The sequence below is a fragment of the Dermacentor andersoni genome, chromosome 1 (genome assembly GCF_023375885.2).
Source record: "Dermacentor andersoni chromosome 1, qqDerAnde1_hic_scaffold, whole genome shotgun sequence".
In the NCBI taxonomy this organism is placed as follows: domain Eukaryota; kingdom Metazoa; phylum Arthropoda; class Arachnida; order Ixodida; family Ixodidae; genus Dermacentor; species Dermacentor andersoni.
Genome location: NC_092814.1, coordinates 303146869 through 303172987, shown reverse-complemented (window position 1 = coordinate 303172987; position 26119 = coordinate 303146869). Strand labels below are relative to the sequence as shown.

The window sequence follows — 26119 nt, the reverse complement described above, 5'->3', positions numbered from 1 at the left end:
ATATATATATATATATATGTGTGTGTGTGTGTGTGTGTGTGTGTATATATATTAGACATAGATAGATAGATAGATAGATAGATAGATAGATAGATAGATAGATAGATAGATAGATAGATAGATAGATAGATAGATAGATAGATAGATAGATAGATAGATAGATAGATAGATAGATAGATAGATAGATAGATAGATAGATAGATAGATAGATAGATAGATAGATAGATAGATAGATAGATAGATAGATAGATAGATAGATAGATAGAAGGAAAGCTTCGTAGTGAACAAAAACATATATATACGTTCTCTTCAGTGCTTCTAACCCGGGAGCAATGCTTTCCGGGGCTGTCGCCCAGCCATCTGAGCTAGCCAGGAGGCTAGCAGATCGCAGAGCGGGGCATGAACATGACAAATCCTTTCCGCAGAAATCCGCTAGATCCATAGAAAAAAGGACAGATTGCCATCCACCCAAGAACCGCATCCGCTGCGGTGGCCTAGCGGCTATGGCGTTTTGCTAACAGGCCGTCGGTTCGATCCCAGCAGTAGCGGCTGCATTTCGATGAGGGCGAAATGTAAAATCATTCGTCTACTTTGAAATAGGTGCAAGTTACAGGACCCCAGGTGTTCAAAGTTAACCTGGAGTCTCTAACTGCAGAACAGCTCACAATCTGGATAGTATTTTTCGCACGTAAAACCCAATAAAATTAATTTTGGTTTTGGAACAAGCGCGTGGGGAGAAAAATGTGCGTCGAGTGGTTGGTAGGAGCCTGTTGGACCGACATTTTAAGGCATGGGAGTGAGAAAAGCGAAGGGAGCGGCTTCATGGATAGTCCAGTTCACCTTTATCTCTGTCAGGAGGCATTGTTGCCTCCTTTTGCCGCGCCTCGTGGACATCCTGTACCACCTATGTATGTCCAAATAAACTGAATTGAAATTGAATTGAATTGAAAGAGGAAAAAATACTAGGAGGGAATGTCTCGTGATAGAATCGAAGGCCACCAAAGTCGGCCCTAAAGCCCGCGATATCAAAGCGTTTGACGCCGTCGCGCTCAGCACGCGCGGTTCTCTCCTCCGAAAAGAAATATGCGACGCAGTAGCAACTTGCACTTGCCGCCCTTGCACGTCGCAACGAGTGAGATGAATTCGCTTAACAAGAAACGATCGAACTTGAACAAGCGCGTGGGGAGAAAAATGTGCGTCGAGTGGTTGGTAGGAGCCTGTTGGACCGACATTTTAAGGCATGGGAGTGAGAAAAGCGAAGGGAGCGGCTTCATAGATAGTCCAGTTCACCTTTATCTCTGTTTCAGGGACGAAACCGAAAGCGTCGAGAAAAAAGCAGGGATAGCCACCGCTTAGTCAGCTTCGTCAACCAGTGCAGTGCGCATGACACAAACGGAAGTATGACATTCGCTGCGCATTCTACGATTATACAGCAGAAACTACAAAACAAAATGTATGGTCCAAGAAATGCTTTACTTTGTTTGCAATTAAACACAATCCTATTGATCAACGTTAATGGTCAGAAATCATATTAAACAACCTATATGCGCATGCAATACCCGCCGTGGTCGCTCAGGGGCTATGGTGTTGGGCTGCTGAACCCGAGGTCGCGGGATCGAATCCCGGCCACGGCGGCTGCATTTTGATGGGGGCGAAAACACCCGTGTGTTTAGATTTAGGTGCACGTTAAAGAACCCTAGGTGGTCGAAATTTTCGGAGTCCTCTACTACGGCGTGCCTCATAATCAGAAAGTGGTTTTGGCACGTTAAACCCCACAGTTTGACTGACTTAAACATATTTAAGTAAAACAAGATGCCGTAGTACATGTATCATTAGACCATAATACAGGCTACTACCAGTAATAATTACGAATTGCAGAAAAGGACATTGTTCTCGAATTCTTGCAGATCAACATGTTTATAAATGTTGAAGCGATGAATTGTACGACATTTTCGGTAATGTAAAGGTATCAGTTGGCACAGTGATTCTTTCTAATCCATTCCGTTCATCCCTGCGTGCTAGCACCCGCACTAAATTATTGATCCTGTAGGCGCTTCCATCTTGTTAAAGACAGGAGGTCTCGTTTCTTATGCCTCTGTCACAAAGCTATAAGGATAGAAAGGTTCAGGACGCTAGTTTTTTTACAACTATTTTTTGGGCGAGCAATGTCGCAATCCTTGTAGCGTGCGAACACAGAGACCGCCGCTTGCCAGTTCTCGCATCGCTAAAGATGCGAGTCAGCCGACCAAAGAAGTTAAGCTCCGCGTAGAGGATGGAGTTCATAAAACTTGGAAGCACGCATTCCCATGCTATGAAGGCCAAACTAACATGTATACTTACCTCATTTGAAATAACTCGAATACGAAAGGCAGATTGCTACGAGATGGTAACAAGGAAAGAACAACAACATATATACGCGAAGAAAGCATACACGCGCTGCAGGTTCATTAACATACATAGTTATCTCTACTCATTTTGTCTTCAATTAGCAGTGCTAATTCGCGGTTGCTACACCGTGCAGCTTCAATAATAATGAGCCCACTAGTGGCTAAGCAACCATCGAACGCAATCCGCTCAGTGGCGAAGGCATATTTGCCTTGTCCGATCATAGCGGTGGTACGCCGCTACAGAGACAACACCCCTGTGCGACTCGCACAGTTCGACCCACACGAGACGGAAGCGCCCACCGCTCGTCACCGTCGCCAGGCCCCCACGGTGCATGCTTGCTGACCCTTTCAGGCCCAGGGATCCCATTTGGAATCACATAGCGGCCTGGAAGAACGTGCCGCTTAAAGTTTTCCAAGGCAAGGCTGTTACACTTAGCAAGGTTAGGCCTCAATTTTTATAGCACCACTGGCCCTCTACATTCACGGATTTCCGCACCTGCATGCACCACATCGCGCAGTTCATAAATTCATGGCAAGGAAACACTCTTCGAACTGTTTATTTTGCTGACATTTATATTTAGTGAGCCTAAGGAAAGATCCCCAAATAAAGTTTGCTAGAACAAAACAATCTCCTTCATTTCATTTTTTTTCTTTGTAAACACGATCGAAATAGAAATGATTCAATTTGGAATCATTGGAACCTGCCGGGAAATTTCTGCTGGGTATGCAAATGAAATGCCTCGCCGTAAATTTAAGCTTTATCTAGATAAACTTCTCTCTTCTTGTGCTTTGGGCAATCTGTTCAAGCGAATAACTTGTACTTTTGTAGTTGGTAAAGGTCAACATTAGCTGTTTCCTTTTTTTTTTTTTTTTGAAAAGGGTATAACCGTAAGTTCTGCCATGCGACGTACCAGACACGCATATTGAATCATCATATGAACAAGAGAAAATTAGTTAAATAACAGGAACAAAGAAATACTGCTTATCCCGCCAAAATATTATTGTTGATGATGTGACGAAGAAAATCCCCAACGTAATCAGAAAGAAACGCCCAGCAGCATTGTGTGCACATAAATAAAAAGGGGAAAAAAAGAACGAAATAGGGAGGAGCCTTGCTTAGTCGACAGCCATACTAAGTTGTAGCATCTTATAAGTTCTTCAAGGTGCTCTCATATATAACTGTTTTATAAGGTTGCTTCAAACTTATACGCTGGTCTGTGCGATCACCCAGCACTTCTGGGAAAATAATTGCTGAAAAAAAAATCGCAATTTTTTACCATTTGGAGATTTCTCTGGTATTGTGAGAGTTATGCCGGGCAAATTGTACTGAAGTGAAGATGAAGTTTTCAGCACTGTAGGTGACATAATGATAAAATTACGCAGATCCCACGCACTGTGGGAATCGATGTAAGCGAAGCTTTCTGTGCTGAATGCTTTGATTGACGATAATTAGCGGTAATATTGACGGATAAAGCTTAATTTCTTCAACATTTAGGCTAACCCGAGAGTGGTGAGTTGATGTTAAGCGTTGCCTTGCGTGCACCACTGTTGTTTGCCTGCGTAGTACACAGAACACACAGGGAGAGGTGTTTGCTTGAGGCGTCGTTGTACGCCATATTTTATAACCTCTGAGAGGGTTGAGCGTTGTCATTTCCTCACATGGCACATCACATTGTGGCAGAAGTATTAAACTTGAATTGGATTATGGGGCAGTACGTGCCAAAACCACACTCGGATTATGAGGCAAGCCGTAGTGGCCGACTCCGGATTAATTTTTACACCGTGACGTTCTTTAACACGTCCCAAAATATAAGTTGACGTGCGTTTTCTATTTAGCCCCCGTCGAAATGCGGCTGCCGTGGTTGGGATCAAATCCACGACCTCTATCTAGCAATGCCACAGCCGCAAAGCTAACGCGGCGGGCACAGAAGTGTTGATTTCACGGTCGACCGCTTCCGTAGTGTCTCCTGTACCCTGCAGTACGCTTTAATTAATGCGGCTCTGCTTCTGCACCCCCTGTGTAAGTTGCCCGCTTGACATATTTGCATGGCGTTTGTTTTTCAGAAATAGCAGCAACTTACTGTACTGTACCTTGAACTTAAGCTTACCTGTTTCCCCCCAAACGTTGTCATGTAGTAGTGGGGTTTGCTTGCCTTCTTACGTCACCTCACCCCCTTTTTGTTGTACGGGAACTGCCTCTTCTCCTCCCTCTCCTTATTCTCCTCTCTACAGTTCTATCTGCGTCCCCTCTGGACTCGCACGTTAGTAGAAAGGGAAGCGCTGCAGTTTCTGCAGTGCTTCTTGAGGGTGTCACGGATAACTACAGCTGTCAAGCGGCTTAAAGGGAGACTAAAGCGAAACAATAAATCAGTTTAGACTAATGAAGCATTCTTTGAGAACCCTGCGGGCAGTCATTTCAAAAAAATAGTTTGATTATTAGATGAGAAAATGATGGCACAAGTATCAGTATTTGAATTTCGCGCCGAAACCCCAGCGCCGGTACGTCAGCGTGACGTCAGGGATTCCAAAGTATGTTTTCGCCTTTGGGCCGCGTTGGCTGAATAAAGGTTCCCGAAACTTGCCATGTTTAACACTTGGTTCCTTTAGAACACAATGTAGTCAATCTGTTCCGCTATATATAATTAGTAGGCCCTAGAAAATGCCATCAAAATCCAGGACGTCACAGCCCCCAGGTGCGGGAACTTAAGTAGGCGTCGCCACCCGTATTTCGTTCTTGCGCATTTCTGGCTTACCAAACGTCTTATTGTTGTAAGAGTGGTGTTTTTGGTGTTGCAGAACGGTAATTTACTGATGCACAAGAAATCATTTTTTACTTTAGTGTCCCTTTAAGTGGCGACGGCCGCGGAGCTCTAGAGGGCATTGTGCAAATTCGACGCGGTGGGGTGAAAACGAGTTTCTCCTGTCGCCTTTCCTCTCTTACTCGCGCCTGTCATATGTATACACGCTCTGAACCACCCGTCGAGGCGGTGTGCGCGACAGCAGTAGCCCACAGCAGCAGCGGCGGCGGCAGCAGTGGGAAAATTGAAGGAAGAGGCAAAGAAAGCTTTGCTTTAAAAGCGACAGGTTCGGTAGATAGAGCAAATGGTTTCATGCAAATGGCAACAGCAATGTGACCCCCAATACACGCCCCAGATGCGACAAACCTTCAAGGTGCAAGCACTGAATATCAGTCATTCAGGTGCAATGACGTTCTTGATTTATGTAGGTGCCACCAAGTCTTACCCCCGTAATCAGAAATGCAACTTAAGTCGAAGCCCATGCTTGACTTGATTTAAATGACGCCTGGCGTTAACGTGCACAAAGACGCTCACTGCGTTTCCTTCGGCGCGTTCACGATAGGCGTCACTTAGATCAAGTCAAACATGGGCTTCAACTTAAGTTGCATTTCTGAATACGGGGGTTAGTCATTTCAATTGCTACGCGTAATAAGATTACGCACGTAAATGTGTGCAGTCTGGTCGGTATGTTCCATCTATTCGAACCAGCATTACTTCTTACCAGAAGAATCAATTAGTTTCGTGCAGCGCACCGATATTTCCGACGTGAAAGGGTTTGAAAGTGCACCAATAACGGAGATGGCTATCACGAGACGACGCTGTAGATATCGCTAGCGATGCGCTCGCCCTGCTCCGTGCGTATGCAATGCGTGCAGCGTAGCGTGGACACGACGCATGCGCGGTGCGGAGCAAAAAAAGCGCAAGCAGATACGCGCGGAGGCTTTCAGTTTGCTCATGTACGGAATATGAAATGTGATATCTGTACCAGTAATCGGCGAACTTTGCTCACTGGTTGAGTTGGGAAATGATGGAAGACGCGTACAGCGAGCGGGAATGAAAGTGGAACGATTGGCAAGAACAACAGTTATCTCGCACGTACAATGTAAGCTTGAGCCACTGGTGATTTCCTTTTGATGTTTTTCTTTTATTTTTATTTTTCTTTGCGGTTACCAGGCACCGAAATGACTGAGATCATGAAAAGTGGCTGGTCACGTAGTCACTTAGCCTGTCAAGAGTAAGCGATTATACACGTATCGACGCAAAGTAAGCTGGTGGATACACAAACAGGAAGCCATTTCATCCGTCTCTGTTGTCACCAACTTTCAAAATAGAGACGTCAAACTCGGATTTATAATGCAAAATCAGTAGCCCCAGGACGTCATTAGTCTCAATCAAGATTACAATTTTTTTGCCCAGCCTAACCTATACTGGCGCTTGCAACAACAATTGAAGTCATACAGCACACGTCTCGGTGTCCATTTTGGAAATAGCAAATCTTCTTTTTCTTCAAAACAAGGAGAAGAAGCAATAGCACTCGCGGATTCCCCCCACCGGTCAAATAGTTGCTTCTTTTTCTTTCGCTGATCGATCGATCCTTGCCCGCTGTCCACGGGCAGTCGTTAGCACACCGCGCGCTCGCGTTATCATAAGAACAACGGTAAAAACTCCCTTAGCGGCGACGAAAACATAATTACGCGAGCTTTAGCGATACTCGAACGAGTCCCTGTTATGAAATTATTCAGGCTACACTGTCACTAAGCAGTAGCGTTCATCATCGCTGCGATGCCCGGCGTGCTTAATGATCCCAAGCAACGGACACGCGGGACTGTACTATTCGACATCGCGGAACAAATCAACGGGGGCGGTGCGGTTCAAATAAAAAAAAAAAAAAAAAGGAGGGCGCGGCGGGATGGGGAATGGAAGGGAGGGAGAACACGCAGCAAATTAAAGGATTAAAATAAAAGAAAAGACGTAGCAAGCTTGGCCAGAGAGTGACAACACAAACCAAAGCAAAATATGAGTCAGAAAAGAATACCTTCCAGAAGCCGGGAAAAGGCACGATCGACGCTGAAGTTTGTCTCCCGCAGGAGCGCGTACAGGTAAACGAGCGGCGGCGCCTCAGCACCGGAGACGGCGAGAGCGTTGGCAAGGCAGGCGAGGGCGTCTTGAACGTACCGGCGCTTCCGCAGTTCCTCGAGGATACCTAAATGTGGGTACAGGAACATCAGAAATGAGTGCGTACGGACCCGACGACGCTTGCACAGAGCGCACTAACAGTGCTCTTGCGACTGCGGCGTTTGCGAGTGACTGATGCATCAGACACTCGCAAATCGGTCTCTCAATATGCTATACCCTTTTGAGAGTGCAACACAGCGCAAACGAACGTGGTGCACTACGTATGATCACTTTTCAGTTCTTTCTCAAATGCAAGCTCCCCTACGTCCAGTTGTGAGCGACAATACGCGTAATAAATGAGGTAACTAAGCGAATTTTTTTTTAACAAACAGATAAGCCCACAACCTTTATATTTACAGCTTGAACTGGTGGACTGGGCGGAGAAGGCCAAGCAGGCCCAAGGCCTTACTTGAGCCCGATCCCTCAGCCACCTCCCCCTTTCCCCTTCCCCCTTTCAATAAAGTTTACCACCACCACCACCATCAATTTGTCAGGAACAAGAAAATATTCCGTATTCTACGGTCGTTTTTCTCGAACATTCGCATTCGATGTGATTCGGTAATTTCACTGTTCGACCATCGTGACATCGTTTTTATGTTAATCTCCCACATAAACATTGGCGCGATGTTTTCTTCTCACCAGCTTCAAAGGCTTGATACGCGGTAACGACACGTCCCGGTATACGTTCCATCACTTAAGTATGACAACTGCATTGGCGTAATTCCACCTGTGCAATTTTAACGTTAGTGAGCGTGTCAAAAAGAAGAAAAAGGCAAAACATCTTTCAGGGCCTCGTTCGTACTTCTGACCATGACTTTATTGCGTTGGTGTAAACCTCTTAGCGCAACGGAGCAACATACTTGTCACGATGATATGTGACAGTTTGGGTGAGTCATGTGCCACGAGTGCAGATACTTGCAAATGCTTATGGCAACAGACGAAACTAGGTGGTTATTGAAAAACTGCCCACAATCGCCAATTGTTTATACTACTTCTGCTGTTTTTCTTGCGGAACGCGCCCGTCTCGCCGAATCGCTGACCACGCGTATACAAATCAATGCAAAATACCTATGAACATGCCCTTTCCCTTGCCACCAATACTCGCTGTCGCACTTACATCGCTGAGAAAAGACCGCATTGTGCACGTAACCCCGATTGAATATCTTCCATCAGCTCTTCCTGCAGTGCGGTTCATCCTGGAAAAGTCCAGAATTCAGCGCACGAAGTTTTAGGTGCCAAAAACACGACATGACTTAGGCACGCCATAGTGAAAGTTAGACCTCCGGAAATGTTGACCACCTAGGGATCTTTCTCCTAGATTCTCCCCCATCAAAATGCGGCCGCCGTGGCCAGGATTTTATCCCCGTGACTTTGTGCTAAGCAGCGCAAAGCCATAGCAGTTAAAACAACCACGGCGACTGAGGCACCGGTACGAAATTAAATTAGATCTGGGGGTTTACGCGTCAAGACCACTAAACGATTATGAGGCATGCCGCAGTGGTGAGCGCCGGATTAATTTTGACCACCTGGTGTTCCTTAACATGCGCCTAAGTCTAAGTAAACAAGTGATTCCGCTTTTCATCTCAACGAAGTGCGGCCGCCGCTGCCAGGATCGAACCCGCGACCTCGAGCATTCCTGCGCCACGCCACAACCACAATGTTATTTGCGGCGGATCGCCGGTACGAAAGAAGGTTGCAAATTGAATAGCTGAGGTTGGGCGTACAGGTAAACGTTCACGATACAAAAGCGCTGATAAAAAGGAGACTTTGTCATGTGTTCTCCCAAAGTCTCCATTTTAGGCAGCGCGCTTTTCCATCATGAAGGTTACAAAGCTTTCTGGATGAGCCCGTAATGGCCTCTCGACTTACCAATTGACATGGATGGAAAGAAGTCGTAAGGAAAGAAAACTATGGGCTATCTATCTTGAAGCAGACGTTTACCAGCGTGAAGAAAACGTGACGAAGGACGAAGAACACGAAAAAACACAGACGAGCGCTGAACACAGGCAGTGCTCGTATTGTATCTCTTCATGTTGCTCATCCTTCTTCTCGTTTTCTTCGCGCTGGTAAACGTTTGCGTCAAGGTCATGAACCGAGCAACTCGCACCAGAGTCTTGCTACGCTATATGCTTCACTGTGTGCACAACTCCGCGCTTGTCTGTTGTTTGAGTCTCGGAGTTCCGTACCTTCGAGGGCTGCTGAGGCAGTGAACAACACAGCAATACTGTTTACCAGGCTTGCAAAAGCGAGGTCGCATTTTCGATCGTGAAAACACAGCCATCAGCAGCAAGCGCGCGTACCCAAATGGGCGTGCATGCAGTCGCTCCGACAAGGAGGAGAAGCGGCCGGCTATGTTCGAATCTGTCCGCAAGGAGATAGATCGGCGGTGGTACTGCGGGCATAAGCAGCGTCAGCCAATGGCTCACACGGTTTCGCGCACGTAATAGTTTCCGAAAATAAAAAAACCTTATAATACTTGCACAAAACCACTTCTGCTTGGACAACCACGGCTGGTCACACCCTTCTCTTTCAGTATACGTTTGGCATTCGTAGCCCCGTATTCTCAAATGATTCACAACCCGAAGCTATTCATTCTACTCCACCGACTCGAGCACGGCGCCGATCCTCGGCCGAAGAAGCCACTAGGCTTTTCAAGAATGACCGTGAAGTGTCACAGAAGCACCGCTCCCGGCATCTGCCGAAGGGGGCGCGCTGCCATCAGTTTTTCTCGAGTCAGGGGTGGAGTGCTGACCGGAGAAACGTTTTAGGACACGGGGGTTTATCCTACTTCCCCCCTCCACACATTAAAGTTTATATATATTTTCTAGCCCCTTGGCTCCAGCAGTCTTTATAATAAAAAGAGGGACTGGAAAATCTTCGGCAATGAGTGGTATCGAACCTACAGGTCTCCGAGCCCAGCAGCGCGATGCTGTGTCCGTTCGACCGCGATCGCGGACTGGCCAATGGAGATTCAATGTCACCGTTAGCCGTGCAATCTCTGATGACACTCCAAAGGAGGGGGATTGCGCGCGTGCGGCGCTAGATGGCGCGGCGTCTCTAGACGGAAGCGCTAGAGATATGAGTCTGGCTGCAGTACCACGGCTCATGCATGACGCCTTTCGGTGGACGCTCTTTCAAGTCTCTCTATTAATAGCATAAGTTTCATAATTTACAAACATAAACAATCTTACAAATCTTCTCGCGTTAAATTATTCTTATTATTTCACCACCAATTATGTGTGTCCTCATCACTTATAAATACATACTATATGAATCTTACAGCTACCTCTCACCCCTCTTACAATTTCCACGAGTTTCATACAACATAAAATTAAACGAATATTTACCAATTCTGTCAATAATGAAGCTGCCAACACCAAATTACATCTGCAACACCACCTGAATGCTAATCCCATTAACGACAAAAACATCCTCAAAGGATGAGTTCCGCCCGAATTTTTAGGTAATGTTTTCAATATAACACCGCGTTATAGTAAAGAACGGCATTTATCATGAATTTTAGCTTAAATGAAGTAATTCGTTACAACCGTATTCATCATGAGTCAAGACACGGCAGCATTGCATCCAAAGCGAGCATAGAAAGGTAGGCAATTTTGTTGTAGGGACGCCTATAACATTTGAAATCACAAAAAATAACGACAGGAGACTTGAGTGATTCCTTCGGCTCTAAACTCATTCACTGCAACGGCAGTATCCTCCCCCATTGAAGCTACCAGCATCTTATTTGATGATGATGATGATGATGATGATGATGATGATGATGATGATGATGATCCACATATATGGCGCTCGTGTTTGGAAACCGGGCGCACAGAGTCTGGCGTGACCGTGTTTACACGAACTTACTTCTGACGGGTTTGTTTTGGTTGCCGGCTTCTTCCTAAATGCGGTCGCATAAGTGCTCATATTTTAAAGAATTTAAAAAATAAATACTTAATATATTATTTAAAATTTAATTATAACTATGTGATAGTACGGGAAAAATAGGGCGGAATAGGTAAGCTCTGACCTTTTCTTCTTTGTGATATACACAACTTTCTTTCTGCATGACATAGTAATGCAAATTGTGGAACTCGGACTACGTACATCGACGGACGTTTGCACTTTCAGACTCTCCCTAAGTAAGGCATATTTATTTAGTTTTTCTGCATAGATTTATAGAACTTTTTATTCGCAGTTGTTTGGGCAAAGGCTTATGGTATCTTTTTTTTTTTTTTTTGGGGGGGGGGGGGGGTTGTTTAATGTGGTTTAACATTTTACTATTGGTAAATGGAGTATATCAATACCTTTTCTTCGGATAAGCTTCGTACATCATGTTTATGTTTGTTTGTTTGTTTGTTTGTTTTCAGTAAAACAGTCGTATTTCTTTATTTTAAACGTTCATTAGGACAATGTCTGAGCACTTACCTGCCCGACGTGACTGCAGCGTGGCATTTGAGATGACCTTCAAATTTGAAGTCTTACACCATTGTTTCAATTCAGTTTTTGTGCAAATCAATATTTAGGCCGCATGCAGGTGTGGAGGCACTTGCTCTGGCAAAGGTATCATGCTTTTAATGCTCGATTACTCGTTTGAAAGGTACGAACTGAGCCCTCCAAGTAGACTCTGAGGCCAGAACTTCTACTACAGCTGATCACGAGCTAAATGACGCAATGACACCTACGAGATTTGAAGAACCTCATTTTCTCTGTACATTTGCAGTACTGCTATTTAGGGGATCTGCGCTTGTGGATACTGTGAGCTACTGTGTGAGCTTTGCCGCAGCGAAGTCGTTGTTCGCATTGACGTTGTGGATGATTTTTTTTTATTATTCACATACCCTAAGGGCCCTTTACGGGCATTACATAGGGGGTTAAAAAAACCCAATAAAGTGATCACATTGCATAACACAGTGAAAAATCAGAAAAGCATAAACAAACATGCGCTCAGGAAAACAGGGAACATATCTGGATAAAAGAAGTGTATCATTTTGACGTTGCTTTCCAAACGCCACGTTATTCTTTGTGCATCCTCTTTCGTGGGCATGTGCCTTGTTTTAGGCTTATAATCATTGTCATACACCGCTCCTAGCTTTGTGCCATAGACGCTGTATTCATGAGCATGACAACGAAGAATCGCACGCATGCACAACGCCATCTCGTCAAGAACCATTTACATACTACACATATAGTGTAATCCTCGCCCGCTGCAGTATTGCTCGTTCTGGCCTGCGAGATACATACACAGATGCCACTGCTCTCAGAGTCTGTGGAGAACGCAGAACTTTGCACTAGTTGACCAGTACTGTTGTTGGGCGATAGGCGTAAGTGTTCTTTTAGGATGTCCCAATGTGGCTCTTAGAAACTGTATAGACATTACACCATAGTCCTTACGTTTTCGGCCATTTAAGAACCATGACGGCCATACATGACATGCTTCGTCTTGTTGGAACTACACAGCCTCTGGCAAAGTCAGATGCGTGGCAGGCAAGCTGAAATTTCCAGGTCTACGATGCCATTTTTCTGTGAAACTGGAGTGTGTGTGCGTAGGTGTGTATGCGGCGCAAGAGCTGCCGTCACAGTGGACATTTTTATTGGACCAATGCTCCTGTTTGACTGAATATTAAGTGCCTGTTCGTTTAGAGCTTCGTACACCTCTACCCCTTACTTTCATGTGTTAAATAACGAAAAAAAAAATTTCCCCGATAGCTTGGTGATTAGCGCACTCGACTCCCAAACGCACATTGCGTCACTGGCGCAACCTCCATGGAACCTCCATGGAAGCTATTCGGGAGTTTTTTTTTTTCTTTACTTCGCGCTGTGGCAGTGGTGGAAGTGTCGCTAACGAGGTGGCCCTACGACGTAACAAAAAAATCATCGTTGTCTTTCGTCGATGACGACAACGGTCGCCGTCAGCGTAAAAGAATGGACGGACGCACGGACAAACGAACAAGGCAAACCCGATTTCGAGCATTTTACTGCTGTCGCTGTAAGAGTTTCAGAATGAGTACCAACGTTGCGCAGAGTTACCTTTTATTTACTTTTTAAAGCATTGTTATTGACGCTACACACTTCGTCGCAGCAAGGTGAGTTGGACGAACGTACCTGCTGCCGAGCGCGTGCGTTCCGCAGAGAGCGTCGCTAAGCACTTGCCTCTGACAGCCAGTGGCACTCACGGCGCACTATAGTACTCGCATGAGGGGGCACTAAATTTGTCCGTCTGACAGGGTATAAGTATGGATCAACGAAATGCCCCATAATTTGCAAGCGAATTTTATTTAAGGAAAGGAAGCGCAACCCCTTGCATATATCGAACCGTCAGAAAAGGAACAAGACCGTGCCGCGTAAAATACCAGCGATAAGTGTGCCCCGTATGTCCAGTGAGTTATGTACCGCAATACCTTTGTCCTACGGCGCCTCGTGCATTAGAGAGAGCGAACGAGTCGGCGCTTTGAACATGCGATTGCGTGAGCACGGCAGAAATGTTTACTGAGGCGTCGAAGGCCACCTGGCGGCCCATGCATTTACGGGTGCCGTTGCGCACCGCCCCGTGACGAATGTGCATGCGTGTCCAGGTCGCGGTGCCAGCGCGCTCGCAAAATTATGGAGACGAAAGCAATGCCCAGCGCGCATGTGTTCAGGGAGTTCTCTTTGAGAATATGAATTAGCGTTTTAGAGAGGAAGGCCGCAACTCACACTATACCGTGGTGCTGGGGTGCGTGTGTGTGATCTCAGTTTCGTTTCTTGTTTAACCTCACTTCTCTAATTTGGGTCGCATAGGTTCTGTTTCTTGATTTTCATCCCTCGTGTAATAATATGCTGGTCCCCTTTCTTTCGGTAATATTCATTGGCAAGTAATCGTGTAAAGGTGGTGAGGTTTTGTTCAAGTAAATACAGAGAGGTCGACTTGAGGTAGTGTGTTTTTCTATCCGGCTACTCTGCACAGGCGGAAGAGGAAAATGGGAAGAAGGGATGAATGAGGATGAGAACAGAGTACAGGGTGGTTGCCAAATGCACGATCTTGTAGCACTGCTAATGGCACGGGCTCACGCCGACCACTGACGAAAGCGAGCACTGACAAGAACCACTGACGCAAGCGAAGGCGCATAAAGACTTGCCGGACATCGATACGCACCAAAAAGATAACCTGGTGACTGCCACTCGTTCACGGGCGTACTATAGGAAAAAAGAAAGCGATTTCTCTCTCCATAGTATTAGTAGCAGAGTGATCCGGCAACATTGATGTCTTCAGGCAGCATGTGTGGGTTTAATGGCCAGTTGCGTTGACCCGAAAGAGATCACGTACTCGTTACGCCTGCGGCATAAAGGATGTTCCACATCCGCCGCCAAGGTTTGTGAGTGGTGGCACTGGCTAACACTCCCAAGGTTAGTTGCAGTAGTAAAAACATAAATAGGGGGGGGGGGGGGAGAAAGTGGTGGGGAAAGGGCGTCGCGGTAGCTCAATTGGTTAGAGCATCGCACGCGTAATGCGAAGACGAGAGATCGTTTCCCACCTGCGGCAAGTTGCTTCTTCATTCACTTTCATTGCCCTTAGTTTGTAATTCATTTAATTCAATTAGTAAGTGCAAGTAATTTCCCCTATGTTATCCTTGGTGTCTTTGTTTGTTGGCTTCTTACGATATGACTATATATATATATATATATATATATCTATATATATATATATATATATATATATGCACACGTAGATTTCTTGCACTTTGATGCTCCTAATGCTAATGTCATCAAAAAGCTTAGCACCAGCTGTTTTCTATCAGTACAATATGCCGCCACGGAAAGACGCACCTCATCCGACCGGAGTACGATGAGCCGCAGCGTTCGCATTGTCTGACCAAGGCCTAACGGGCAGCAGCCCGAAAAAAAAAGGCAGCATAGAAGCAAATTAAGGGAAGAAGTGTGGTGAAAAATAGTGGCGGCGTTGTAGGTGGTGTATGGCAGTGGTATCGACTGTAATCCGAGGTGAGAATAAGTGGCGGGCGCGTACTTTAGAAACCGTTTCACCAATGTCACGTTGGGGTCATCGCTAGTGGTTCCATAACTGTACAATACCGTCTTCTATACCTTGTATTTTTCTCAAGATCGCGTGGTAGTATGCAAACGTGTTGGTGAGTCAGGGGCTCACAAATGCTCTTCGCAATAGTTGAGTTTTGAGACTAAAAATAACGCCGAAGTCCGCAAGTACGTTTCAATGACGGCGTTCTAACAATTTTCGCGCATTAAGACGCCCTGCTCAACAAAAATTTGATGTAACAAAGTCAGTAAATGAAGCACACGCGGTCAACACCGAGTGCCAGAGTGGAAAAAAGTGTGTGAATCTGAAGTGTGGGAAGCCGGTCACGCGGTAGAGGTAGAGTCTGCGCATGTATGTATGTATGTATGTGCGTGTGTATGTATGTATGTATGTATGTATGTATGTATGTATGTATGTATGTATGTATGTATGTATTCCACTACGCCTGCAGCTTGCGACGATGGCAAATGTGCCATTATCACGCCAAGCTTCCTCATCATCGTGGCATATACTCTACCTGGAAGCCGGCAATGTACAGCAACCGGAATCGATGGTGCACGCGGCGTAAATCAAACGCCCTGGCCCTCGTATCGTGACACCTGTTCGCGCACTAAGCGGCTGTTAACTCCGAGTCACGCCGCGAAGAATGACGCCCACTATATCTCGGCTGGTCTTACGCGCCGATCAGCGGTGCACTCATGTGCGAGGCAGTCCCGTCGACTTCATCAATCGAGCGCCTCAGTGACCGACAGAGAAGCCGAGCGTTCACGGATGAATGGGACAATGAATGTACTACTTACAGTTGTCATAGCCGGGTGATCAGTCTCGCGGCAGTAATATGCGACACCTGTATCGAGAGCCGCCGCCGCCGCCGCCTCTGCTTAGCATTTGGAAGACGATTTATGTGCTTCGATCACTTTCCCCTGACTGCTGCGCGTGCGTACGCCCGAGCTACCGACGGTGCCGAAGGGAACGCGTGATCCTCGCCTGTGCCGAACCACCGCCGCGTAGCAAGATAACAAGACACCGGGCCATCGCGCGGCCTTGCTTTAGCTTTGCTCTTGGTTATTTTCCTATTGCATGTCGCTCGAAACGGTATTGACTTGACCCGCCGCGTTAGCGCAGTGGCTATGGCGCATTGCTGCTGAACACGACGTCGGGGGTTCGATTTCCTTGTCGCGGCGGCCGCATTTTGATGGAGGCGAAATGCAAAAACGTTCGTGGTACTGAGATATGGGTGCGCGTTAAAGAACCCACGGATGATCGAGACTCGTTCAGAGTCCTCCACTACGGCGTCTCTCGTAGCCCAAGTGTTGCACTGGGTCTTTACAGCCCGTGAATCAAATAATCAGTACATGACTTTGTGGTCTATACCACAATTTTGAGCTAGGACGGACTCTTCAGAGTTTAGGATTTTGTATGTTGTTATGTAGCGTATTATGCATAATATGCATCATGCATGTTATTATAAACTACATAGCAAGTAACGAAAGTGTAACTGGAAAACTTTAGAACAATGTTCCTTCTATCATGCATTTGGCTGAGGCTCGCTACAATGAGGTTCAACTGTGTCAGTGCTGCCACACCATGCGGGCCCGTAGTATAATGCTGCCCATCTGAGTCAGCACTGGTCGCGCAACAGCACTATACAGCTTGCACGTAATTTTTCTTTAATCTCTTTGATGATCCACCGGAAAGGCGAAATTATCAAAAACATGTCTTTTCTTGTCGTGTACAGGTCCAAGGGCGCCAACAGCGAGATTTGCAGAATGAACGCGCATTGGCCAGCTCTTTCTTTTGTACACTTCAATAGCCTGCGATTCAGCAATCTCGAGGAGACTTCTGCATTCCAGAGAAAGTGCACACTCGTGCGTGTATTGTCACGATCGCATGGTATATTTTTTTTTCTTGCACCTTTCTCGTGTACGAGGGAAGTGTATGAGTGAAAATCAGTGACCTGGCCGCCGTAAAATAAATTTGGGTGACAAGAATCTGCTGGGCTGTCTTTCGAAAGCACGGCAGCCACTTTAAAGCCACACCGAATACGTGTCATAATAAACCCACAGATAGAGCGTGTTTCGGTGCAGGAAACCAGACAACAAAGTAGGCAAGACAAAACCGAGCGCTGTTTGGGCTTGTCTTGTTCAGTTGGTTATCCCGTTTTCGTCGATGTAAAATATATCACAATTCAAACCAACTAGCCCTACAACACATTCTTGTCGCGAAGATCTGTATTACAGTTACCGGCTCAGTCTCTCATTTTCACTTATCCACTTATGTCATATATATATCGAGAGAGAGAGAGAGAGTGCTGTTAGTAGCACAACTTTTTTAAAAGCGCCTGCGGTAGGCAGCACAATTCTAACACTTGAACTAAATTACTCCTTGAGGCGAACATTACTTCCACAAGAAATCAAATGCGTAATTCAGTAATCAACAAAAGTTCATCGACTAAGTCTTTTACTCATTAATTTACAGCAGATATTGCAACCCACCAACTGTAACTAGTGAGTTGGCAAGGAATATCAGTTTGGAACGAATTCTAAGGACGGCAACGGTTCCGATATATGCCCCGTCAAACTTGCGCCAAAAATGCACTGTTGTTCCACTTACTTATTTATTAAAACGCTGTATTAAGCATTTAAGCAATGAAGCCCAAAAGTAACTGGAACGGCAGTGTATCTTTCAGACACTTAATACGAGGGTGAATCAGAAAGTCTTTGACCCTATTTTTATAGCCAAAATAAGGTGCATACAAATAATTACAAATATACGTACTATTATACGTACATTGCACTATTTTTCCGCATAGTCCCCACATCGATTCAGACATTTGTCCCATCGCAGAACTAAATTTGTGATGCCGCTGTCGTCAGTCAGCGACGTGCGCGGCCTCTCCGAACGTTCATTGTCATGCAAGTCTTCGCAGCCTTTTGTGAACTCACAACACCACCACCTCACACGTCTCAAAGCGAGACACCTTTCCCCATAAGTGGGATGCATTTTCCTGTGGATTTCAATAGACGTTCGTTCCTTGCGCCATAGAAAAGGAAGCACATTTGTTGCTCGTACGCCGTGGACGTGTGAAGCACATCTGCTATCATATACAATAAAGTCCCTTGATAATTTGAAAGTATCGCCACTCTTTGAGCTCTGCCGACCTCCTCGCCGCCTTCTCGACACTTGCGTGTGTCCCCCCCCCGCGGGAACAAGCTTTGGCCCCGTTTTTCTGCACGATGATTGGTCTCCTTGCCGCTGCCCTTGGAAACTCGCGGATCTTGTGTTTTGCTTGTGTTTTACTTTTTCGTTGGCACCATTTTTCTCCTTAGCTGTGCTGGCTCAGCGGAACGAACGTTGCACACTGTGTTTCCTGCGGTGTTGTGCCAGCGCTATGACGTGCTGTAGCGCATATAACTGCAGCACGAATTCTGAAGATGGCTATGCAGTTTTTGTGATACCACAGGGAGAGCGTCACGGCTTGCGCAAGAAGCAGTGGGTGCAGAATATTGGCCAAAATAAGTTTGTTCCGACAAAGAACAGTGTTGTTTGCGAGGTAAGGCGCCTTTCTTATTGCTCGTATCAAAACATCCCCTAATGCTTCATTTTTTTCTTATTATTCCAGCCTGCTCATCAGCGTTTCACTGCGACAACTTGTACGATGTATGAAAATGGAGGTGTCCTCAGTATGCTGAATATTCTGCTGGGACTCATCTCCTCGCACGTCGTCGACTGTTATTCAGTCAAAAATGCATCAATATAGGTTCTGCTTTCCGCTGTGAACAATCATGTGCAAAGATACGGCCTCTCGATCACACTTTTCGTGATTGTTAGGATCCACTGCCTGTTTCACTGAAAATCAAAATAGCGGTTTGTAGAGAAGCTTTCTTTCCAGCTTACTTCGATGTGTGCGTCAGTTACTTAGGTACAATTAATGCAGGCCCTGAAAAAAATAAATGCAAAGAGAGAGAGAGAGGAAAGGGGAAAGGCAGGGAGGTTAACCAGAGGGGAAGATCCGGTTTGCTACCCTATGCTGGGGAGAGAGGGGGGAGGGAGGTAAGTATACCAGTGGCATTCCGGGTGGTGAGCGCCACCTAGTCTACATTGTGTTTTTAATGCGCAAGCATTCTTTGGCGAGTACCTCGGCACCATCACGCGAAAAGTTTAATGCCTTGTATCTGCATAAAAATGCGTAAATTGCACGGTTCATATATTTTATCGCAATAATAGTGTAGATGTAGATGATTGGTAGCTTAAGGGACAAGGCACAATTTAACCCCCCACCCAGAAAAAATTTAAATGAAAACAGAAACCCATGGAGATTACTCAGGACTCCTTAGAAAATGCAATAGTAGGGGCGGGACAACTAAAATTTATGGGTGGGTCACTTCAAATTTGGAGGGGGCCAACTTCAAATTTAGACGTGGTCCAACCTAAATTTATGCGTGGGCGAACCTAAAATTTCGGGTTGGCCTAGTGAAGTACGGCGGTGGGCCAACTTGAAATGTGGGTGTGGGCCAGCTTAAATTTGGCGGGTTAATCAACTTGAAATTTAGACATGGTCCAACTTAAATTTTAGGGCGGGCTAACTGAAATTCGTGGGTATGCTTACGCATACTTAGACAACTCCAGTAAAGGTTCCGCGTTATTTTTCAGTTTTTGAATTTGCTTTCAATTGAGCTGCCACGCAGGCATGAGTGGGTGACGATTATTATTTGGTTTTCTCACGGATACAGGCAATGTGCAGGGGATGTTCACATGATCGCGCACACTTACTCACACTGAAATTGCGCAACCATCCTATTCAGTTTAGAGACCGCAGTGTAAAAGCTACTCTAACACTGAGAAGACAAACACATGGACGGACGATGCACTCGCGACTAATTAATTATAAGAAAGCACGCTGAATATAATAGAAAAACTTTCTGTGGACCTAGTTGCTGCATATTTGACAAATATATTTAAAGCGCAAACAAGAGACATGGCGCTAAAGGAAGGTCATACACAGGCCTGTCCTGTGTATGACCTTCCTTTTGTGCAGTGTCTCTTGTTTGGACCTTAAAAATAGTTGAATATAATAACTGCGGTGCACATGCGCGCACAGGCAAGAAAGAAAGCCAAACACAGAGGGGTGTGCCACAAGCAATACTATGTGAGATCCAGAACGTAAATCATCTTATTATGCGACAGAAGAGAAATGTCTGGAGTACATAACTCGCCTCAAAGCTCTTTATACATCAGTATGCCCCATTCATACGGCTTTAAGAAGAAACCAACCTCCTCATAAACGTTACCTGCAGCTTTCTCGATGATGTTAACACCATTTTTCAAACTTTTCTACACCACTGGGGCATGCAAGTGGCCCAAGATCATGCGCCTCCATCGAATGCTGCGCCTCGTCCGCTGGAGCCAAGGAGAAAGAGCGTGCCGTGCGCAGCGCACGCAACTGAAGCGCGAGGAGAATCGAGGAGGAAAGCGCCACGTGGACGAGAGTGTCGCTACTTTCAAATTAGCAACGGGCTTTGTTCAACAACTGACAGCAGCGCGGTTCCGCGGAGCTACCGGCCGGTAAGGCCGGGTCGGTCGAAGTCCACCGCTGGGAATGGATATGTTGACTTGGCATTTACAACCGCAATTTGGCTAAAAAAATAGGGGCAAAGACTTTCTTGTTCGCCCTCGTATCTAGAAACTAGTTCCTTCTTGAGAATTTGTTCTAAGTGGATACGCCTTTCAAACTCACCGGCTCCTATTCGTAAATTGCAAATGTACCCTAATTAAATAATTAAGTAAATGAGTAAATAAATAATTAGTTGTTGCAGTCATGATAGGTATTCAGCTAATCATGTTGATTTCTCGTAGAATTAATGTGCATCTCATCTCATCATAATATACCTCATCGAGTAATTCAGTTCATCGGTTAGAATTGTGCTGCTCGGCACATGCGATATTTAAAAGTGCGGTGCAGATAAAGAAGGACACCCCTGGCATATTCGCACTCCACCACTAAGAACTATGGCTTCTCGTTTTGACATCGCTACTGACCCATAACCCTACTTTTCTGAAGGTGACAATATAACAAGTGCCGATACGACGTTCATCGATGCCGCTGCAATAATTGCACGCGTCGTCTTCACCAGTCGTATACAACCTTGCGAAACTCAAGATGAGATGTCTCATTCGCCTGGGCGATATGCCGTAAGTAAAATAAGCAAAACATAAAACGCGCTACATTTCTCCGCACCTTGTATAGCTGTTTGCTCGGTGTCGGTTGACGCGTTCGTAGTGAACGTGACATTCCTTAAATGCCTACGAAATGTTCCTTTATAGACGGCGTAAACAAGTGCATACAAAGGGTGAATCTCCGCGGTGTGATTGGCAGGCTTTGATGGCTCATGCAAAAGGAACGCGAATCATTCGTGGTCGGCCGCAACAAGCTCCCCGTTGGAGACTGGCATCACGGGACGAGATAACTTCTAACTTTTCCATCTCCGGCACACTGCAGCCAACTGCGTATACAGGTCTATAGTTCAGCGTGAGCGTTCCAGTCACCATGGCGTTCATGGAAACCTAAGCTCGCTCCTCACTGGAATGTCAATGACTACTCGTGACTGCAGTAAACACTGTTTCACGAGTTCCGAGTATGGTTCTCGCACTCAATTTAAGATAGTTTTTATACGCGTGAAACGCGAATGTGAAGCTGCAGATTCTCCGGCGCTTTGTCGCCACGGCAATCGCAGTGACTTTTCCAGAAAATCGCGTGCGTCTCTAGTGGCAGTCCGCTGATGAGCCCGGATGAAAGGCGTGCGCTGGCTCCGCTATCTTTTGCTACTGCCATGAGTTTCCGTGGCCATTTTGACAGACGCAGGCATCATCTAGCCTTTTTCTGCTGTTTTAGTTCAGCAAGTACTATGGAAGTATCCTGAATTTTCGTTCGCAAATGTGCAAATATTCACGCATCGCGCCACGAGACGGGATGATAGGTCATGTCCGTCCTATCTTTTTTTTCTTACGCCGCTTGTTAGTGTTAGCGCTGCCACGCTTGGTTAGCGTATCGCTGGGTTCTGGCGGATTCGCTTTTGTACGCGTTGCAATGAAACCTGATGGATACGTGACAAGAAAGTTTGCGATAGTGATAACGTACAGGCATGGACACTTACATGCGTTGATATGGTGTTCGACTTTCGTACCCGTCTCTAGAAAAGAAGTAAACTAAGAAGCTCGTTTACCATGTACTGAAGCAGCTGATAATATTGGACGCGCCAACTGTCCTTTTCCGTCGTGCTGCTCAGTATATGAAGCTGCGTGCTGTGCTTGCAATAATGGCGTTTGTTTATCCAGACAAACTGCGCCCAATAACGTGCTATGGCGCGAGGCCGGCTCTCCTCGGCGCACAACTGATATTGCACCGAGTGCATAATGCTACGATGGGTTTATCATATGAGCTGCTGTGGGGCCACTAGAACAACGACATGTAAGCTGTAAATGCCCGCTAGGCAGTGCCGCTACTAGAGTACGCTGATCGCCGGCTGAGAGAGAAGTTTCCAAAGCGTTGGCGTTAGTTCCATACTGAGCTCGTCTCTCTTATGCGTCATATGCACCAGCATCACGACCGTCTCCTATGCGCCCCTGCTGAATGTAGTAGGGACATTGCAGTTGCGATATATCAACGCAACCGAAATCAATTAAAGAATGCAGCATTTATGGAAAGCGATTGCTTATCACAAACGTATACGTCCTTCCTCATTTTCCTCTACTACAAGCTCGCGATGCAGTCTGTGGCGATTTCTCTCACATTAGGCACTCGTTTACTGGAAGTAACGATCTACAAAAGCAGTTCGTAGTGCCGATATGAGTCAAGTTATAGAGCGTAACGCAGGAAGACAAAAAGATAGAGTCGCTATTTTTATTTATTTATTTATTTATTTATTTATTTATTTATTTATTTATTTATTTATTTATTTATTTATACATACTGCAACCCTAAGAGGGTTATCGCAAGAGTTGGGTACGTGTGAAATACGAAATGCTGAGAGCAACGATTGTTCGCAAAGCACCCATTGCGTGGCTTACTACAGTACTTAGAATTGTAAACTAACGCCAAAGTGAATGAAGTTACCCGCAACTAGAAATGCAAAGTAAATACCAACAACACTGACGATAACGAAGCAGTAGAGAAGGGCAGCACATTACAAGTACAAATAGTTGGAAGAGATAAAAGTCATATAATGTCGCATAGTCACACCGACAACCTAGGAAAAAGTGGGTAACCTCCCGTACAACCTCACTGGCTTCCGCAAATGCATTTACACACAAGACGCATTACTGCAACTCCAGAAAGACATTACTAGGGAACCCAGCAGCGTACAGCTCGACGTGATCTAGGTCATCGACATTAAGAAAGGCGGTGGCAGTGATTGTGGTGTGTTGTAGCTGCAGGTGGGTTTATACTTAAGAAAACTTTTGACTGTTTCGCACGACACCATGCTACAGGAACTTGGGGCCATGTGGTGCAGATCTAAGCTCTGCAACTACATCAGGGACTTTCTCAGCCACTGGACCTACAATGTCAATGCCGCAGATACCCGGTCCCCAGACGCAACTAGGAATCCACCCGTAACGTGGAATCACCAGCAAACTACAAAGATCTCTTATTTGGCGACTTAATTGGGAGCTATAATTATTCTATTATTATGATTAACTACATTTTCTTGTTTCATGGGCATTACTCAACGTGCGTCTTCTTAATGAGTTCTGCTGACATTGAGCCCCACAAAAATCAAGTGGCGTTTGCTTACAATTGCATTACCAATTCCATCACAAATATGAATGGCTTTAGTCTGCTACTACAACTTACGAGGCCATAAGGCTATATCTGTATCAGTTCTAATTGACGGTGGTCGTAATACGTACTTGTATTTGTCTGTCAGCAAGCACCATCACACTGTATATAGGCACACATACAAATTACCTGTAATATAATATGTACCCAATTCAATTTCTATTGGATTGACAAGAAATCCAATCGCACTAGACTAATGTAAACTCCTATAAACTAAGAGATATCTTATCGTGAAATACAAAAATTTATTCCACTAATAGCAATGTGGATTGGAATTTTCGCTAAGGCAGCTGCTGCAACCATACCGCTTCCAGCAGTGATTAGATGTTTCCTGAAAATTGTCTCATTAGAGAATTTTACAGCGTCCGCGGTATTCCGGCAAATGCGGGTGGTTTGTCGGATGAGCGGGGGCGCAAACGTGAGCGGCCAGATTGGTGACGTTACCTGGTGGTGCAAAGCTCAACCACATAAACACAGAGCCAATTACTATATTCTTCTTAGCTGCTGGTGTGAATTTTCGTCAGCGGCGCAATCGTGTTCACATTTACGCCACTGCCGAACATTTGCACCAGAAACGAAGCAGAATATAATGGGTTACTGCAATTTTAGCTCTGTGTTTGTCCGGTTGAGCTCTACGCCACCGCTCCGGCCGCTCTTGTTTACGCCTCCGACCATCCGGCAATCCGGCAAAACCACCCCCGTTTGCCGTAATAGTGGACACGCTAAAAGTCTCTATTACACTGACACATGCACCCCGAACACCAACAACCAGACAGCCAGACACCAACAAGTCGCGCACTCCCCGCGCTACACATACAACAGGCAACTCCCACGGCATTTACTGTACACATACGCAAGCACACGGGACAAAGGCATAGCAGTAGCCATGGTCGACCACTCCCTTTCTGCTTTGCACACCGCACTCGTTCCAACCAGTGACCCCACTACGTCGGCGCTTCAGGCTATATACCGAAAAGGCGATTGGACGTCTGGTGGCAGGAAAGTAGGGAGAGCACAAACAACGGAGGCGTAAAATAAAGTTCCCAGTAGTTGTTCAGAAAGTTTGATGCTGAATCGCTTGTGCGCACGTGTGCGTGTGCTTGTTTGTGTACAACTTGGTGCAACCCATCCTGACGCAACCATCCGCCTCGTTCCAAAGGAAGGAAGGAAGGAAAAATTGGAGAAGGGAAGGCAGGGAGGTTAACCAGTTTAGCTCAACCGGTTTGCTACCCTACACATGGGAGCGGGATGAGGGATTAAAGATGGGGAGAAGAGAGAGAGCACATAATACAGCACACACATCGTTAGTTACAGTCCGTCACTCTTGCGCGGTACGTGACATCACTGTCACAGCCGCTTGTCCAAGCCTGTCTCTTTCATAAACCGGAGTAGTCCCTTCGTCGCCTTCAGCTGCCATGCCTTCTGTCGGCGATATGTGAAAACAGTTGCAACTGACCATGGTCTATTATAAAGGTGCGCTAGAACGGACGCCAGGGACTGTCTCTCAACATTATATTCAGGACAGTTGCACAGAATGTGTTACAGCGTCTCCTCACAAAGACAGGCATTGCAGAGAGCGTTGTCGGCCATTCCAATACGGAACGAGGAAGATTTCGTGAAGGCCACACCTAGCCATAAGTGATAAAGCAGGGTGGCCTCACTTCGGCGGAGTCCAGTTGGCATACAGAGATGCATCAAAGAGGGCAGGTCGTATTGACGATTGCTTCGGTTGGTCTGGCTGCTTGGTGTGCACCATAAAGAGAGCGTGATCTCCCGTGCAAGCGCTCGAAGTCTGCTGGCTGCGTCGGACCGTGAAAGTGGTATGGCCTCTTACTGTGTGTCTTGAAGAGCTGCCCGAGCGGCTTTATCGGCGTCTTCGTTTCCTATGACG

The 26119-nt window shown here is 46.0% G+C and overlaps 1 protein-coding gene across 1 annotated transcript in view; it reads right to left on the bottom strand.

Moving 5' to 3' along the window:
• The window catches only part of LOC126548065 (uncharacterized), a 41148-nt gene that overhangs the window by 1476 nt on the left and 13553 nt on the right, over nucleotides 1-26119 (bottom strand). Inside the window, exon 3 of the mRNA XM_050196149.3 lies at nucleotides 7221-7388. Coding sequence (XP_050052106.1) covers nucleotides 7221-7388 — 168 coding nt within the window. The remainder of the gene's footprint in view (nucleotides 1-7220; nucleotides 7389-26119) is intronic.